The sequence below is a fragment of the Lagopus leucura genome, unplaced genomic scaffold, assembly GCF_019238085.1.
Source record: "Lagopus leucura isolate 7727_CA_CO unplaced genomic scaffold, USGS_WTPT01 Super-Scaffold_774, whole genome shotgun sequence".
Classification (NCBI taxonomy): Eukaryota; Metazoa; Chordata; class Aves; order Galliformes; family Phasianidae; genus Lagopus; species Lagopus leucura.
Genome location: NW_024962258.1, coordinates 752,665 through 772,124, shown reverse-complemented (window position 1 = coordinate 772,124; position 19,460 = coordinate 752,665). Strand labels below are relative to the sequence as shown.

At 33.6% G+C, this 19,460-nt stretch overlaps 1 protein-coding gene across 1 annotated transcript in view; it reads left to right on the top strand.

Annotated features, from left to right (window-relative positions):
- The window catches only part of MAN2A1 (mannosidase alpha class 2A member 1), a 111,277-nt gene that overhangs the window by 39,360 nt on the left and 52,457 nt on the right, over positions 1-19,460 (top strand). Inside the window, exons 8-12 of the mRNA XM_042864935.1 lie at positions 2,935-3,112; positions 5,170-5,372; positions 10,467-10,652; positions 11,427-11,541; positions 14,521-14,588. Coding sequence (XP_042720869.1) covers positions 2,935-3,112; positions 5,170-5,372; positions 10,467-10,652; positions 11,427-11,541; positions 14,521-14,588 — 750 coding nt within the window. The remainder of the gene's footprint in view (positions 1-2,934; positions 3,113-5,169; positions 5,373-10,466; positions 10,653-11,426; positions 11,542-14,520; positions 14,589-19,460) is intronic.

Sequence of the window (19,460 nt, the reverse complement as noted above, 5' to 3'; positions counted from 1 at the left end):
TAAATTTAGAGGCTGGATTTACAGTAGTGACCTTTAATCAATGCTAGAATTGCAATTAAATTGATAAGACATTTCAAATATTCAGATAAGTTTGCTTTTGATTTCAATACTGTTATGGCTTTACAAGCACTCTAAAGATTGAGAACTTAGGACTAGTAGCTGTTGGATTTATTGTTGCCCTGGAAGTTAATTGCAATTAAAGCAAGGAATGAGAGAGCCATCTAATTGAAAGCCTGTCCTTTTTAAGTTACACCTCAGAACAGCGTTGGTTATAAAGATTGTACATGCCTAATCTTTCAGTTGTACCCTCACCTATATGTTGAAGTTCTAGCTTTTGAGCAAACAACTTATATCCGAGTTAAAAGAAAATACAGCTTTTTTTTTTCCTTTCCTTGAATGGAAATGAATTGTTTTGTTTGAGGAAGCACAGCTTGTTTTAATGAATGTCTCTTTCCCATCTATAGATATAGGAAAGAATTGGAACTGCAAAAATGTACACTCAATACTCTACAGGCACGCAAAATGGGCTTTGTTTCTCTTCCCCTGCTGCTCAGAAAAGCCACTTTGGTCATTCAGCTTTTTCCTCTTTTTTAATTGATGACATTGCTCAATGTGGAACTGGCAAGTAGAATTAAACTGCTTTTGTGGCACTGGTGTTTGCATTTGGTCTCAGATTCCTGATTCTTGAGTAGGGAGTACTTACCATGCATAAAGATCTCCTTCACAAATTCACCTGAATAGCAAATTGCAGATCAACTAAATAGTTTTGTTTTCTAGTTGAGATCATAGAGCACAGAGTGAGACCCTGGTCTCACTGATGATGTTATTACTGACTTGGCTTATTAATATATTGATATGTTGAGAAATGCATTATGTGTTTTGTCAATAATTACAGGATTTTTTAACTATTTAAGAAGCCAGTAAAATGGTGCTCCTTCTATTATAGTTTAGCTGTTATACATGGCTAGAAAAAGCTTATCATGACTAATCCATAATCCATTTTTATTCAGAAAGGTAGAATAAAACAAATCTCAAAGTCTACCCAATATCTTGCTGAGGGACCAGAAAGTGAAACTCTTTCTGAATCTGTTTTTTTCAATGAAAGTATTTTTCATCTTCTGCAAGTTCTGCCTGCAGGTTTTTGATGACTCTTTCTCACTACTTCCTGTGAGAGTGATTTAGGAAGTTATTAGAGAGCAATTTCTCCTGAAACAGAATTTTTAGTAGGAGACATACTTGACATGCTACATTAGATTTTTCATTGGTGCTTTGTAATGGAACTAGTTTGCACTGGATCCTACTGCTCTCCTAAAAATAGCTAGGTATCCTACAGATAAAAGTACTTTGAGGTAATGGCAAGTAACACTGATGAATTCTGCAGTGAATTTGGAAAAACAAAAAACAAACAAAAAAAAAAAACACAAAAAAAACCCTACAGGAAGACGTTGAGGAGAGATACCAAAGGCAAATACACCAGTAACTTGCCTTTCCTGAAATCCTGTACTTTTCAAGAGGCTCTAAAATATTTTTCTAACAGTGTAATGAAAAAATATAGTCTGGCTTCTTATAAGGTGGAAATACCAAATTTTCTGTTATGTCAGTTGTTGTATTTGTTGTATGAGAGGGAAGACTTCACATTTAAATCAGCATCCTGTTGAATGTCATGGAAAATATTGATTAACACTTAGTAATATTGATAAATATTTGGTAATCTGAACTATAAAGTGTGTTATAATAAAGACAGAGAGGGGAGGCAGAAGCAGAGTTGTTAGTTGTTTGTAATCTCATGTTGGCAGAAATGTAACTATTCAACTGAAGGTTTAGTGCTGATGTCTTCCATCACTATACATTCAGATGTGTTTACTCAGCAATTATAAAATTGAATAAGAAAATGAACAAACACTGACTTGTTGATCAAATATGAGTTTATGGATTTCAAAGGTGTTTCAGTTGTTACGGAAATGTTTATGTTTTGAGTACAAATTCAAAATAGGTGATAGCAGAACACCTGTTGAAATTGTGGGAGAAAAAGATTATTGGAATCCGGAATTAGCTGCTATTTTCAGTTTAAAACTTCATCTCATTCCTACTTCTGTTCTCTTGCAGATGTTACTATAATTTGTGCTCCCTAATAAAATTATTTCCACATCTCTAATTAAAGAGAATAAACAGCTGAAGAGTTTGATATTGATCTTTTCAATAACCCAGACTTCATACTTCGTAACTCCTAGTATTCTTAATCTGCTACTTAATGACAGAAACATGTTTTCCTTGAGAAAACATGAGAAGATGCCAAACAATAATTTCACTGCTTTTTCCTTTTTTTTTTTTTAATTGTTTATTAGTTGGTTTTGTGTGTTGGGTTTTTATTTTTTTAAGGTTGTTACTGAGGTTAAGAAGGCTAGACTCTAATACAGGAAGGAAGGGGAATAGAGGTTTTTAATAGCAGTCTTCCAAGAAAAATCTTTTTTGCAAGGCTGACGTTACTCCAGTATTAATTTATGGGCAGTTAGTCTGTCAAGGATGTGGAGGTATGAATTTAGGTGTCTGAGTGAATTACAGAATGGGATGAGAAGAGCTTGCTTATTATTTTAAATAAGGGCTGGAAAGGATTAGGATTGTTATCTAAATATAAAGCAGGTAAACATAATTTAAACTGTGAGTTCTGACACAGAAGCAAATTGATGCAGACTAACCTACAGTTTAAGATCTTGATATGCTTTTTGGAAGATTTAATTGGCACGGTGTCGGCAGTGCAGTTGGTTGAATGTGGTGCCCCAGTAGAGGGAATTGCAAATTACAAAGTGAAACAGTCCACTATGTCTTTTTTAGAGTCACTACAATGCATAGCTTGATGTCAGATAATTGTTTCAAATACTTATCTTTACTCTTCTGTTTTCTGAATTATAGTTTTTTTTGTTTTTTTTTTCAAAGGGCTTGGATGATTTTAGATCAATACAGAAAGAAGTCAAAGCTTTTCCGTACTAAAGTTCTGCTGGCTCCACTAGGGGATGATTTTCGTTATGCTGAGAGCTCAGAATGGGATCAGCAGTATCAGAACTATCAGAAGTTGTTTGATTATATGAATGCTCATCCTGAATTGCACGTTAAGGTAACTAAAAACCTTCCTCATATTTGTGGAGAAAACTGGCTCTCAATATTCTGAAATGCAGTGGTAAAACACTGGTAGTTTTGAAGCAGAACATTCCCAGTAGTACTACATGCTTGAAAATTCTAAGTAATATTCAAACTAGATTATTTTTATTTCACAGTTCATGTTTAGTTATTTTAAGGCTCACGGGGTTTGTCTTTGTTATATGAAATGATTTGATTTTCTTACTGGAAGTTCAGGAAACTTATGTCACTATGTTTCGGTCCTCTTGTTTTTATGTCCTACAGTGCTGTAACTTGTAAGAAGTTAACTGAAAGGTGATTGCTTGCACATATTTTTACTATTAAAATAATACTGTCTAATACAGTAAAATCTGTGATTAACCTGACTACAGAAGTAGTGAATTATCAGATTAAATTATCCATATTCTTTCATTCTGCTGTGTAAACTGTGTACTTCAAAGTCTTCTACAGTATATTCTTTCTGAAGTCTGTTATGTTTTCATCACTTCTTAACATGGGACTAAGAGATAGTGGAGCACAATCTTGGCTTTTCTTATGTATGAAGTGAGAGCGCTATTTTTTCCCCCCACATTTAGTCTTCTTAAACCTGGTCTACCTTTTTCACTTCTTTTTCAGTTTTTACGTACAGTATATACCCTAATTCTCTCAAATCTCCCGTTACCCTAATCCTGCAGGTTTGAGTAGTACATTAGTTTTTCCTGCTGGCTTCTTGACTAGTGTTATGTGTAAGAAGGATGATTTGTTGGGCTCACAGCTGACAGCTCGTCAGCATCTTTCTTCTGTGAGGTATGGATGACATGACAAATGTGAATGTTTACTATGGAAGGGAATAGACCTGGAAAATACTCTTTGGTCATCTTGCAATCACTATCTTTACTAGACTGAACAAGTAATTATTCTTTGGGCACTAACAGCAATAGAGTTTTTGTTGTCTCATTTCCTACTGATCAGAGCTATGTGAATTCATCACTGGTGCAAAAGCTGTGGGCTCTGCCTCTGGTATTGTTCCTCAAGGACCATTTCTGCTGTAGGTTCTGCTCAGGGGTCTGCTATTATGGTTTCTAGTGGTCTACTTCATTAGCCCTTACTTGCCCACCTTAATTAATACCTTGGGTATTAGATGATCATTGTGGTCCTTCTCAATCTGGGCCGTTTTATGATTCAAACAATCAATATCTAAGATGCTTTGTCCGGATGCAGCACTATTACCCTACATTCCATCTCCTTATTTATTTAGTTTTTGGCTTTTTTTTTTTTTTTAATATGTTGGTGTCATTTTTGTGTGCGAATATGATCTTAGCAGCAGAACTTGCACCCTGCGCCATCCGCCGCACCTTCCCAAGTGAACTTAAACTTCATAGGCAAATAAAATGTCATAATCAACTTCTTAAGAACTTAGAGTATACAGAGGGTTCACCGTCCTGCCTTAAGAGCTCTGATGCCTTTTATTCTGATGGATTTTATTGGTTGCACAAAGTACTATCTTTTCAGCCTTTGTAGCCCTCAAGCTTGTAGGTGCTGTCTTTTGATCATGGATCTCAATAAACAATTTCTTTGAATGTAGGTTAAAAAAAAAAAGCCAACTAACTATTGACACTCATTTTTAATTTTCTGATCAGCAGTCACGTGGAGTTCTACATATAGTATGGATTCTAGATTTTGGTGTATTAAATTCAGTTTCTTGTTTAGTCCGGATGTCAACGTAGATGATACTGAGGAAATTATTTGCTCATATATTAGACTTAGACAAGAGAATACTTTCACTCCTTTTTGACAATTAGTTTTTATTTTGGATATTAATGCATTCTTAACATGGAAAAAAAAGTTTTTCGTATTTCTTGAACATGAAATTCATGAAGAACTTCTGAAAGAATCATTACCCTTGTCTGAAAAGCATGCAGGGAAATGTTATAGCTTAGATTTCTATTATAATTCTTCTTGAAGACTGACGTATTCCTGGAATGTGTGTGTATCATTCTCTTCATATGTCTAAATAAAGAAATTGGAACTATGGTCATTTTAATTTTCTTCCAGGCCCAGTTTGGAACTTTATCGGATTACTTTGAAGCTCTTCACAAAGAAAGTAATTTGGGTGAAAGGAGCAGCAGCTCATTTTTCCCTGTATTAAGTGGAGACTTTTTCACCTATGCAGACAGGGATCATCACTACTGGAGTGGATATTTTACATCACGACCCTTCTATAAACGACTGGATAGAGTCTTGGAATCCTACTTACGGTAAATACTGCTTTCCAATAAGTATATAACATGTCATTTAATATGTGAGAGAGGTGAATGTGTAAATACGTGTGTTGGATAGGTGGAAAACTAATTGGAAATCTGTTTTTTAAATTTAGTTACAGGAAGGATAGCAGAGTAGTCTCCCAGTAACGACGATTAGTCAGTATACCTGAAATTTCATCAATCCACAGAAATACAGTGTTATTTTTTTGATCCAAACAAGTAATTTACTTGTATGTACTATTCAAGTGACCATTAGGTCCTGAATCCAGAAGGACTTACTTCTTTTTATTTGTGTATTTGATCTGGATAAGTGTAAAATCTGTCCTTCCTCGGAGTTTTGGAAGGATTTCAGAGGCAGTTTAAAAGTAGTCAAGAACATTGTGTTACCTCAGACTGTCAGGATTGCCTTGCTGTGATAAGTGTTTACATCTTTAAAAAAAAAAAAAAAAAATTGCTCTATTAATGTGGTAATTAAGTGGTTTCCCTTTGTAGTATGTGGATCAATAAGTCTGTGGATCAAATGCATTGAGAAAGACTAAACTGTATTGATGGCTCCAGAAACTATTTTGCATGGGATGCAAATCTGTGACTTGTCTATTCGCAAAACTTGGGGATCCTGTTTCCAAGGATGACTCTTAAAATGATGCTTTCTCAAAGGATTATTTTTGCTGTCTTTGAAGGGACCTTTTGAAGTATAGGTATTGGAATGCAGCCTCTTTTGCAGATCAGACCTTTTGGGCTATAGAAAATATGTAGAGTGATGAATGATCCTTACAGTATTTCTGATCACATATTTTTGTGTTGCATTGGCAGTGGTGGAGGGAGCAAGAAAGGTAATATATATATATAGGATTTCAGAAAATCTGAAATCGGGTAAAGTGTAGACTTCACAGACTTGAGATACATCTTGTACATGATCTGTAAGTTCTGTTCATCTTGTAATTAACTTGGTTTTTTTAGCTTTCTGTTTGAATTCAAAGAATATAGAGTAACAGATCTGAGGAAAAATTATGAAGAAGAGGAAGCAAGAGCAAGACCTAAGAAATTTGAGGGCCTGAAACTTAAAAAGATGTTTAGGAAGAGAAGATGCAATAAAACTTCAAAATTTTTTGAGGTATTGCAGTGAATAGGAAGAAGTTAAGAACGTTCATGGATTTCCAAGTATTGAGGAAGGAAACCAAAGACAGTCAGCAAAGAGGAGGAAAGTAAGACAAAGTTGTAAGGAATGGTAAAAAGCAAGAAGTTTCCTCAGAAGGATAGTGTAAAAATTTTATAATAAAGATGATGAAGTTATGTCTGTAGTGTTTTGGTTTTGGAAAATTATCAATGCATATACCTAAAGCTCATTAAAATGATGCTCTTTTTTCATGTTTCATATTTCATATTGTCTCAGTGCTGAAATGTTTTCAGTGTTGGCTTAGCATTTTCTTATTGCGTATGTTATGCTAGGCAGGGGGGTTGGAACTACATGATCCTTGAGGTCCCTTCCAACCCGGGTGATTCTGTGATTCTGTGAACTGTGTACCTGATCCACCAGCTGTTCCGCGTTTTCCTGCTGTGGAAGCATTTCATTCTTTATGCTGCTTTTCAAAATGTTTTCTTGCACTTTTTTTTTTTTTTTTTTCATTGAAAATATCTTTTTATCTCTTTACGGACTCATTTTTCAAAACTGAAACAGTCTTGTTGAAATGTAAGGACGTGAATCGCAACAATTGTAGTAGGATGTGATGTGCTAGCAAGGAGTGTTCATGGTATAATTAGATTTCTATTTTAGCTCTACTTATCTGGGATTTTCTTTTTTTTTCTATGTACCAGTGATTTTAAGAATGTTTGCAGTCTTAATTTTATTATCAGAAAATAGTTACACTTGATTAAATGAACTTACTGAGAAGAGTAAGTTTCAGTAATTATCTCTTTCTACCATGAAAAATTGTCAACCTCTGTAAGTCATTTTCTGTATGTTACTGCGTTGTGAGAAATGAAGACTTGGGGAAGCAAATCAGGTCAGAAGTCTCCATTTGCACTTGTCAGATAATTATTTTAGATCTTGCAGAGTAGTTTTAAACAGTAGATTTAATCTTCATTATGCTCAACTTTTTTAAAAATATATTTTGCTAACATCTCTTAGTAATCTGTAGCTTGCCACACACTTGAATGTCTAGAATAGATGCTGAAATAAAAATGTAACTAACTGTTGATTTGAGCTTTCGTGTTTTACTCTTTTCATGTTGGAGGTAGTTTTTCTTAAAATTCAAATTCTAGAAGAACACAGCAACTTCTCAGCTTTTGAAATTGGACATACTAAGTGTACAGGCTAAAATATGTCAAAACTAGTCATTTACAGAAATCTTGAGTATTAACATATTGTTTTTATTGAAAATTGAAATACAAAATTGTATTATAATTTTTTATACCCAGGTGCAATATGCAGGTGAAATCATGACTTGATATTTTCATATTAGAATACTTACAAAGGCTGTGAAAATTCAGTTCTGGCAGGTGGAATAAAAGTACTGTTTGCGTATTTGACAGCTTAATTCAAGTAAAATACATACTGAGATCTGAAATGTTTGTGTGGTCAAATAAAAAACGGATCAAGCATAAAATGTCTAATTTTAATCTTCATTTATGTAAAAAATATTTTTTTATGTGCTAAAAGGTAGCCCTTTTAAGCTTTTCTGAACATTTCATCAGAACTTGAAATGTTGCAAGTGTTGTGCTTTTGTAACAAACAAACAAACAAAAAACTAAGAATTTTAGGAGCTTACAAAGAGGGAATTTGTAAGGCATTTAAAATACAAAAATATGATTTTCTTAGGAACGTTTTATTTTTTAGTTTAATTTCATTATAAATAATAAGCTAATGAGAACTAATCTACCATACGTATCTTTCCCTTTAAGTGAAAGCAGCCTTGTTTAACACTGATAGTGGGCAAAATTCATTGCCTGAGATTCATGTTATGTTGGATTAAGGATTTAATTTCATTTTAGCTTTATCGTAGCTTTATTTTTCTCAAACATGTTATTGCATCTGCTTTATTCATCTTTGCTTTTCAATAGTTACGTTGCTGTTTTGTGTGAATTGCTTTCAAGTTTATATTTGATATTTACAACTTTACACCATTAAAATATTTACCCATGTACGAGTGTAAGTTAACTTCAACACCTGCAAAAGCTGCTAAATATGCAGGTGAATCTAAACTTTTGTTTTTAAGAATTTAACCAAAGCATGTTGGCTTTTGTACCTGAAAAGATATTCATCCTTCTATAGCCTCTGTGTATGACATGTAAGAACAAGATGTATGAATGCTCGTACAGATAGCTAGAAAAGGGCACATCTTCAGAGTTCAGAAACCCTTGGTGAAATCATTTACTTTTATTTATTTAGGTTACATAGAGAGTGGACCTATAGGCTATAATGCGTATAATCTTTGAGAAATCAGTCAAGTAATACTTTGTTTATTCAGTGTTCTGTCAAGTAGAATTACAGAATGAAATGAATACAAATGGGTAATTTTTAAGTAACTCTCTTAGTCGTGCTTCCAAGTTGCTCTGGTTTGAAATAGAAGTGAGAAATATTAAGGCTTTATATGACTTTCATAGGGAGATTTTTGAAAGGTGTAACTTCTTGCTTCTAAGTTAAAGATTTTTAAACTAGAATGTTACTATTGGTTTCTCTTCTGGGTATCTTTTTTCTTAGACCACTGAACCATTCTACTGTTTAAAATAACACTAAGATCTGAAAGGAAAAATCTGTATCTAAAAGACTGATCTAAGTGTTTGATCTGTAAAGCAGAATCACATATTTTTCTGAAAGGCAAAGAAGTTCCAAGTGTTCCTTCTAGAGGAAGTGGCTAAGTCAATTAAAAAGAAAGGTAAATCTTTCAAACAGAGTTTATTCAGGGTTTTACATTTGTATCAATAGCGTGACATTTTGCCTTTTTTTTTTTTTTTTTTTTTTGCACTTCACACTAGTAGTATGTAACTTGGTTTCCTTTAACTGTGAGGAAATTCATTTTTAAAAACAGTACCCTAATATTGTAGGAAAAGGAGATAAGAAAAAGTTAACAGATGATATCCAAAATATTTTGCAGGCATCTTTGTTAGGTATGCAGGATGACTGGCAATTGCAGTATTTTTGTAAAATAAATTCATACCCTTCTGAAATTAGTTGAAACCTAATGATAATGATTTAGTGTCAGAAGCTTTAGCATAAGAAATTGGATAGAAAGGCTTCTCACTGTGTTCAATCTTACCTGTGTTTTGTATCCAGAGTTCCTACATATCAAATGACTATTTAGTGTGGATGTATTATGTAACTCTTTTAGATTTACTAAGAAGATTTACTTAGATTAGATAAACATAGATTTACTAAGAACTTACTTAGAAGTTACTTAACTTAAATTTCAAAAGATAGAATACTTATAAGTAAAAGTGTATATACTTATATATATGTAAGTATTCTATCTTTTGTTATTTTGTAATTTTAGTAATTTGAGAATAACTGTATTTACACACACACAAATATACATATACATATAAATATATGTACATACGCATATAAATATATACATATGTATATACTAATCTGTAAATTCTGTGTAATTTGAAAAAATACCTGTATTTACACACACATGAATGTATATATACATGTGTATATGTAGAATGTACAGATTAGTATACTTAAGACAATGTTATTTTATAAACAGGTGCTTTTTGAAATAAAAACCCGTATATCTCCCATAAGACAGTCTGTCTCTGGTGTATTTATTTGAAGATCTAATCTGTATATCTCACATTTCTTATGCTATGTTATAGTGATATAATTTTAATCTATAACTATTTTCTATCACTGACAAGCATTGTAGAAAGCTCACAAGATGTAAAGCTAGTTGACGATGATGTGCAGTCGAGATTTTTAACTGAAGCTAGCAGCAGGCTGAAAAGTACTAGATTAACATTTCAAGATCTCGTGGAACCAGATATGATTAAAGACTTGTCAGTGCAAGTTTATTGCTCAGGTAAAATGTGTCTTGCATTTTGCTTTTTAAACCTTTAAAAATATTTTATTTTTCTCTACTATTTCAGAGCAGCTGAGATCCTTTACTCCTTGGCTTTGGTACAGTCCTATAAATACAATAAGATGAGTGTATTTCCTTCAGTGGATAACTATAAATTGCTGACAGAAGCAAGGAGGAACCTTGGACTCTTTCAGCATCATGATGCTATTACAGGAACATCAAAGGATTGGGTAGTTGTGGATTATGGCACTAGGTAATTTAATATACATGTATACACTTAAATCTCATTTTGCTATTACTTTTTTTACAAAAAGGTTTGTTTTAAGCAGGCACGCGTTTACTACAGTTTGCAAAATGCTCAGTTCTAAATGTGTGATATTATCAGTTACAGTAATGTCTGCATTTTATTGTGTAGGAGAATTGTTGCCTGTTGGAATATAAGGCATTACTGAATTTGATTGTTGGTTGATGGTTCAGCATGTCTCTTAAATTGATTATTAATTACTATTTAAGTTGCCTTTAAGATAATCTTTGAACCTACTGAGTTCATAGGGAATATTCTTAAATTTCAAAAAAGTATTGATTTATCTATAAAAACAGAGTAAAACATACAAATTAGTGCAATGAGCACAATGAGATAAAATTACAATTAAAATTACATAGCTGTATATTTAAGAATCTTTAAACTTTGTATCAGTTGAGAAGGCGGAAGCAATGATAATAATTTAAAAGAATTATTTTTGTGTTCCTGGTGGTTTCTTTAATCCTGCTTAAATACAACCTTTACTCAGAACAACTTTTCAGGCCAATCTTCACTTCAGATATCGGAAATGAAACATATAAAACACAAACTTCCCTAATACTAACGTTTTATGAAATAGTGGTATGTTAGGGGCATACATTCTGTGGTATAATAGTGGAATGGAAATTACGTTTTCAGGATGCAAATTAGGAATATAATCAAATTTAGCATCAATGACGGGAAAACAATTTCTGAAAACTAATGCTACTTCAAAAATTTTAACAGGCTTTTCCATTCTCTAATGAACTTGAAGAAAGTGATAATTGACTCTGCTCATATTCTTATCTTGAAGGATAAAGGTGCTTATAATTATGATATATCAACTCCATTCCTTAAGATGGTAAGCTATATTTCTTCATTTTCTCTAAAAAATGAGTACTCTTTTCAATACAGTTGAGTGGTCTGGGAAAGATCAGATTGAAATTTGCTGCTAATAGTTGTTCAAGAACCCACTTCTTACCACTGTTCATACTGAAGATGTTGGAAAATAAAAGGTGAAAACTTAAGCTGTTGAAGCTGAAAAGAAGTTCACAACTTAAATAATTGGGCTTATTATGTTCCACGTTGTGAATGACACTGTTAAATTGAGTATTTATATTTTCTTACAAGTTGCATTTATTGATAATTTCAGGAGTATAGATAGAATGCATGACTACATGATGGTATGCAGTCTTGTAATTTGACACGACTGGTTTCTTTATTTTTTTTTCTTACGATATTTTCTATCTTGAATAGAAGTATAAACCAGATTTTCAGGACAAAGTCTAGACAAGCCTTGTGCTTTTTTCGTCAGCTGAGCTCACTGTAAACAAGAATCTACTGAAGTTAGCAGTGGATGTCCATACATCATTTTGAGACTCACTTTACAAGGATGCCCTAAAGAAGGGCACTTGCTAATATTATTTACTTTTAGTATTCTTAATTTTTCCCCTTTCCAAACACAACTTGTCCACTTTTATGGCTATATAATCTTAGGAATTGTTACATCTGCATTAGATTGAAATGAGGTACTTTAATTTGTTAATGTATATATGTATATATAGTATACTATATATTGTATATGTCTGCAGCATGTCGTAAGCTTAATATACCCATACTTCTGTGGATATTTCATAGAATCATAGGATGGCTTGGGTTGGAATAGACCTCAACGATCACAAAGTTTCAGCTCCCCCTGCCATAGGCAGGGTTGCCAACCTCTAGATAAGTACTACATCACATTGCCCAGGGCCCATCCAACATGGCCTTAAACACCTCCAGGGATGGTGCAACTTCTCTACGGTTCACCACTCTCTCAGTAAAAAACTTCCCCCTCACATCTAATCTAAATCTCCTTTCCTTTAGTTTAGAACTATCCCCCCTTGTCCTGTCACTATCTTGCCACGTAAAAAGTTGATTTCCCTCATATTTCTGAACTCCCTTTAAATATTGGAAGGCTGCAGTGAAATCTTCCTGCAGCCTTCTCTCTTCCAGGCTGAACAAGCCCAGTCCCTTCAGTCTGTCTTCATAGGAGAAGTGCTCCAGCCCTTGGATCATCCTTGTGGCCCTCCTCTGCACCCTCTCCAAAAGCTCCACTGTTTCCTGTGATGGGAACCCACACTTGGATGCAGTGCTCCAGCTGGGTCCTTACAAGGATAAAGTTGAAGAAAAATATCCTCCTTTGTCTTGCTGGTCACCTGTCTTCTGCTGTAGTACAGCATACACTTGGCGTGTGGTCTGCAAGAGCACACTGCTGACACAAGTCTAGCTTTTTGCCCTTTAAGTACAGACACCACCATTAGCTTTTTGGTCAGCCATGATCAAGAGCCTGCGTGTTGTGGTTGTTGTGGTCGTAAAAATGCACCAGTGGAAGTGACCTGCTTTTGCTATCATCACTACTGAAATGAATCACCCACCACCTCACTGTGCTCACATCCACTATTTAATTTCCATAAATGTCCAGTGAGCACTGGTGAATGTCATTGGGTGCCTTTTTTTTTTTTTTTTTCCAGGTGGAGAAATTCTGTGACACACCTGTTTCCATGCCCGCAGCATTTTGTCAAACTGCCCCTCTGCCACAATTTGTCACACAGCAACAAAACGTAATAGAATATTTTTGGGAAGTTCTCCTACTCCTGTGTCACCAACATTCACTTTGACCTCTGACATTGTGGGCCATCATAATATAGTAGGAGGCAGTGGTTTTGGAACAGCCCTTACAATTGATTGGACCAGTCCTGTATATATGTTTAATTGGGTGCAGAAAAAAAGCTTTCATATGTGGCAATAGTTTTATTTAAAAAAAAAAAAAATAAAAAAATTAAAGGTGTTTTCTGAAGTATTCTCTGGAACTGGGAGCTTTTTACTTCAGTTGCAATTTTTGTAACTGTCAAAATTGTATGAACCAATGCAAATGAAACAGTACTGATAGCTGTTTTCTTGCTTAAAAACTAAGGCAATAGTTACAGCAATATCTCATCACTACTAATTTCTCTGAAGCTGTTATTAGAGAAAAGAGAAACTATTGGAAAACAGGAATTTATGTATACTGTGAAGCGATTCTTGAAATTTGTTGTATAAAAATCAAAACCACACCCCTAAACTATTTTTGAAGATTTATTTATGACAAGATCTGTCAGAAGACTGAAGTCTGTGTGACAAAAATAGAGGATTATAGGACTTCTGTGAGTAAATAGAAACTTAGTATTATATAGCTGTTTGCAGAGTTTGAAGGAGGTTGGTGATAATAACATCTGGCATACAACAAGGGCTTACAATATGATAGTGGTTAATTATAATAACAGACAATAACAGAACAGAGATTTCTCACTGAATTCTTTAAAGTAAAGGCTTCTTCTGTCAGTCTTAAAGAGTCCAAAATCTTCACTGATTCTGTGTCTAAACCATAATAATTACGAATCACCTTTTAAGAAGATGTCTTTCTGTGTAATATGCTAAGTCAGGGTTCTAGTTATGGTATGGCTAGCATATCTTTGTACTTCATAAAGTTTGTGTAATATTGTATCACAGAATCACAGAATCGTAGAATCTTTAAAGTCATTTAGTCATCTGGTCTAGCTCTTCTGCATTGAACGGGAACATCCAGTGCTACATCAGGTAGCTCAGGGCCTAATCCAGCCTCAGCTCCCTCACTGTAAAAGTCTTTTTCCTTATGTCTAAACTAGATCTACTGTCCTTAAGCTTGAAAATATTTTCTCTTATTTTGTCCCAACAGATTCTGCTGAAGATCTTCTCTCTGTATAGTGTATATAATACATATTGTATATAACTAATATTTATTAGTGTATTCAAAAGCTAATTTATAAATGTTATCTTGTAGGATGATGTTCAGTCTTCCCAAGATTCTTTGCCGCATAAGACAGTTATAAAGCTGACATCGCAACCAAGGTAAATAATTCATGTGTTATTTAGGGTCTGAGATTCTTCTGGTAATAAATGTTTTCTCCACTAGCTGGTAGTTTTTTTGCTCTTTCATTGTTTTCTGATTTTCCTTTTAAATAAAGGTACAATGCAGTTTAGCATGTTACGCTGATGTTATTTCATCTGTTTGAAAGAGGACAACATTCTTTCAAGTATATGGAAGTTTCTCCCATTGCACTAATTCATCTGCAGCAAGTGAAGTAGTCTGATTACTATATGCTTTAACAGCATTGTAATTCTTAATAAATTATAACTGAGAGCAGCAGAATATTAACTGAACATGATTGCAGCTGGCTGGATTGCATTGTGAATTTTTGTAAGACCTAAAAATCACGGTGTATAAATACATATCTTTAAAGAGTCAGTTTTGAAGCTATGTTTTCTCTTACTTCCAAGTTTCCACTGTAGTGAAGATTCTTGCTGCTTTCCCTGTAAATATTTGGTATACAAACTCAAATAAGTTAGACATTCATTAAGACCGATACATCTAAATAAACAGAGTAAGATGTATGGATGTGGGAGCTGCTGTGTTTATCCATAAAATAATACAAGGCTATTTTATCCTTACAGAACAAGAGATTTAAGTTTAATTTAAAAGTGGTGAATATTGTTTTTCTGATCTAGTATCTAATTTCCCTGTTTCCGGCAGGCAGCAAGCTAATAAAACTTGCTTGCCTAACTCATGAAGGTGACAGACTATTATAACTGCTGCTATTCAGAGATTCCAACTTAGAAAAAAATGAGCTAAGTTTGGTCCTTATGAGCCTTAGGAGGATGCTTCAGTCCTCTGAAGTTAAATGCATGTAATGCATGCACAGTTTTGATATGAATTTGTCTCTAGAACAGTCGTGTGAACTTGCAACTTTTTTTTTTAGTAAGAATTTTGGTCTCTGTGAACTGAATAGATGTTAAATAGCTTATTTAAAATTTGTTGTCCAAAATGGCTAAAGAAAAGAAAGTAGATGCCTGTTTGTTTAACTAATTTTTTTCAAATTCTTCAAAACATCTCTCTAAAAATCTTCACTAGTAGGGTGTTATAGATACTGTAATAAACATTTGCTTGGCTGGAAGCAAGTTGTTCTTGCCATTTGAGTATAATTTGAACACTTCTGCTTCCCTGCTTGATTTAGATGTTGAAATTTCACCTACCTTGCTCCTGTTCCCTGGCAGGTTTTTTGTTTGCATCCAGTGTGCCACGTGTCTCTCTGCATAGCATGCTTAAGTAATATTTTTTTTTCCCTTTTGGATATCAGAGCATTTCAAGTAATTCCTTTTTTATTTGTAGTTATACATTAAGATAAGCATGCTAAACTTTATTATGAAATTGATATTATCCTGGGAATCTTTTACTGTTGTGCTCTGAACTTGTCTTAGCTTTCTAAGAAAAAGATGATGTTGGAATAGTTTTGCTAATTTTTAACTTTCCTAATACTCTGAAGATGCCATGAAGTCATATAATTCACCTTCACCTTCCAGACAGCCTGTAATCAGAGCAATGAGTGATCAAATACAGAGATTAAAAAAAAATAAAATAAAAATTGTAAATGGCAGGAGAAAAATGACAAGGTAATATTGTTATTACTGCCTGAAAACCTGCTTCCTTTTTGTAATGATTTCCTGTTTTGAAGCACTTCAGAATAATGCTTAAGTATACGACGGTGCTGTATGTTTCCTCTGCTGTTAAGGTTTTCATTGGAATATATGTATGCTTTTAAACATGAGCTTAGTCTAGTATCTCTGATTGTATTCTGAAACTCCTTTAATACTATTACTGTTGTGAAAGGTGATGTGTTAGATAAGACAGTAACTTTTGATTGTGTATATATATGAATGTTATGATTATCTATGTGATTTATCTAGGGAGCTGTTTTATTCCAATACAATCTGAAATGTAAACTGATAAATTATTATTGAGGATTTCTGTGTTTAAAACTCAGATACTGAAATTTCTAAGATAATTGATTTTTCAATTAGAAGTTTTGTTATCATTATTGTCCCTGTCTGTAGCATAAAATCTCTAAATTTCTTGCCCTTCCAGTGTTATAATATGCCATTACTGAGGACAGAGGTTTGGTCGGTCAGTGTAACTGATGAAATATTATTTTTCTTTAATTGGTTGAGTATTTAGCTGTCTGTAGTTTTGCATTTCCATGTCAAGGTATTTAAAAATATCTCAAAAATATACTCAATTGATCATTCTTACAGTATTTTGATTCATATAATAGATTTACAGAAATAGATTCTTGATAGAATGTTCCTGAGATTTTTTCTTTCGAATCTCATTAATTAGTCTCAATATTGTCAATTTCGAATCTGATGTTCAACAGAAAAGTAACTGGTTGTATACTTTGCCTCTTTTTTGTCCAGTCTTTATTTTATTTCTTAGTTCTTCTCACTTTTCGTGATAGCTAAATTCAGTAGTAAAGGCAGAAACCTGGTTGGACAAACTGCATGCAAGAGCTTTTACAACTTGATTGCATGGAAAAACAGAACAGAAATAGTTCTGATTTTCAGTCGTTATTGTTCTGGTACAGAGTTCCTTCAAGTTTTGTAAATGAGAAGTGTCTTTTGACTTAGTTCCAAGAAAGTATCACTTCTAGTATATTTGGTGTTATTTTACACCTCACCTGTACATTTCATTTGTCTGTAGACTGCTTTTGCCACCTCTTTTCTGAATCTGTATCTAACAAAAAAAAAAAGCTTTGATTTTTTATTTTTTTATTTTTATTTATTTATTTATTTTTTTGAATGGAGTGTTTAAAATTTTACTGTGACTGCTATTTTGGAGCACTGAAGTGGTCCTATGATCAGACATTTGAGTGCTGAAATTATAGCATAGTGAATTAGCTAAACCCCATTTAAATACTTAATGAACCGAGGGGAAAGAACCCACCAAACTCTGAAACATTCATTAAATGCTAGATATTAATAAAGTAAAATTTTGACAGCACTCCTGTTCCCCTTACCTATGTAATTCTTTGTGTAGTTATGGCTATTTGAATGGTGTTTTATGAAGAAGGTTGCTTGGATGAGAATTTAGTTGAAAAGATCTGTAATCACCTTTGCTGATGCTGTTAATTCAGTACTGTTCCACTTAAACAACGGGAATAATAGAACAGAAGAAAGAAGAAAAGCAAATAGAAGAAAAAAGAAACGACACGTAACTGAAAGAGCTGTGTCACAGTTCATTTTTTTAATTCTGATGTTGCTTTTAGAAACACTAGAACTCAATGTAATACTTCTAGATTTAGTGGACTGACAGGTTTTTTGGACAGCTTTTTTGCTGCTTTAATGCATATGGTCAGCGAAGATGTCTATTTAGTAAACATATTGTCATCGAGTGAAAGAAGACTGAGCGATAGAATTAAAATGGAGGTTTAAGGAGAAGCAAAAAGTAAGTTTGCTTTGATTGGAAGGCTTTTCAAAATCAGTAGTATGAAAACTTGCAGGTTCTGTGATGTGTTCTGAGAAGTTTTAGGATCAATGTCACCCTGTATGACATTCTCATGCTGGATCTGGGGTTTCATTAGGGTCTATCATGTGATGTATTTTGTTTTGTTAGTTTCTCCTTAGCAGGCACACCATTTTCTTGTTTTTCAGTTTTGTTTAAAATGTATGGACTTCCCATGGCTAGCTTAAACTTCTGTTACTTCTCTGATAGTTTAAAATAAAGAACTGTGTGTACTCTTACTTTAATTTTTTTAATGTGTGAGGCTAGCAAAAAGCTGCTCTCTCTCTATGATTTGTCACCTGCTCTTTTCCTTGTGGGAAATTCTTGAAATGGCTTCCTGTTTATTTTGATCCTTTCCCGACTTATTTTTATGACTGAATGAGAGAATCCAGGATAATTAAGACTCTCAGGAATTCAAAGGAAATCAGTAAAGTTTAAATCATTGTTGTTATTTTTCCTCCTAGAACAGAGACTGTTTTCAAAAGGAGATGCTATTTAATCTGTGGCAGAATCCTTCAGTTTACTTTAAATAAGCAAATAAAGCTGAAGCTGATGGTATTCATGCCATGCTCTGCATGCAAGACTTGATGTGATTGTTTAATGTAGAAACAAAAAGAAGCTTCATGATTTTTGAAAAACTGTAGCTTCCATCTGGAAAACAAAGCTTTCTCAAGATAATGTCCAACCAGATTTGGAACTACTTTTATTCTGTTGTGAAATTAACTGTTTCTATAAGAAGCCTTAGGGACAGTTGCTGTGTATGTGCTGTTCAGATTTTGCCTTATACTTCTGTGAAGAGTACTGTTCTTAAATATAATCCTTGCTTCTTGGGGCAAGTCTGCCGGAGGTTGTGTTTTCTAAATGTCAAGAGATTGTCATGGGAGGATTAACGTCTTGCCACCAGTTTGGTTGACATTGTTGCTGAAGGGTATATTAATATGGGTGGCAAGATTTCCCAGTCATTTGTTTACTTTATTTCCTGGAGACAGGATTGCATGCTAATGCAGTACATGACCAAATACCTGAATTGGTTCTCTGTGTCAGCTTGAATTTTTCAGTATAATTGTTTGGCACAAAATGGTTAACCTCGGAGAGAATTGCAGGGTATTATTTGTGAACAGGATATACTATATTTATACTCTGATCAGTGATTTCTTTGAAGATCTTTTAAAGAAACAAGTATTCTAGTGATGTCCAGTTTATGAGAGAAAGATTCATTTCTTATTATTTTTTTTTTTTCCAAATTGAGGAGATAAAATAATGTATGCCATTATCCTTCTTTCAGTATCTGGTAACAGGCTGTGTTATCAGATATTAATTGACAAGGTTTTAACATAAGTTATGTCCATCCTATCACGTACACTATTTTTTTTAATTCTAGCTTAAGA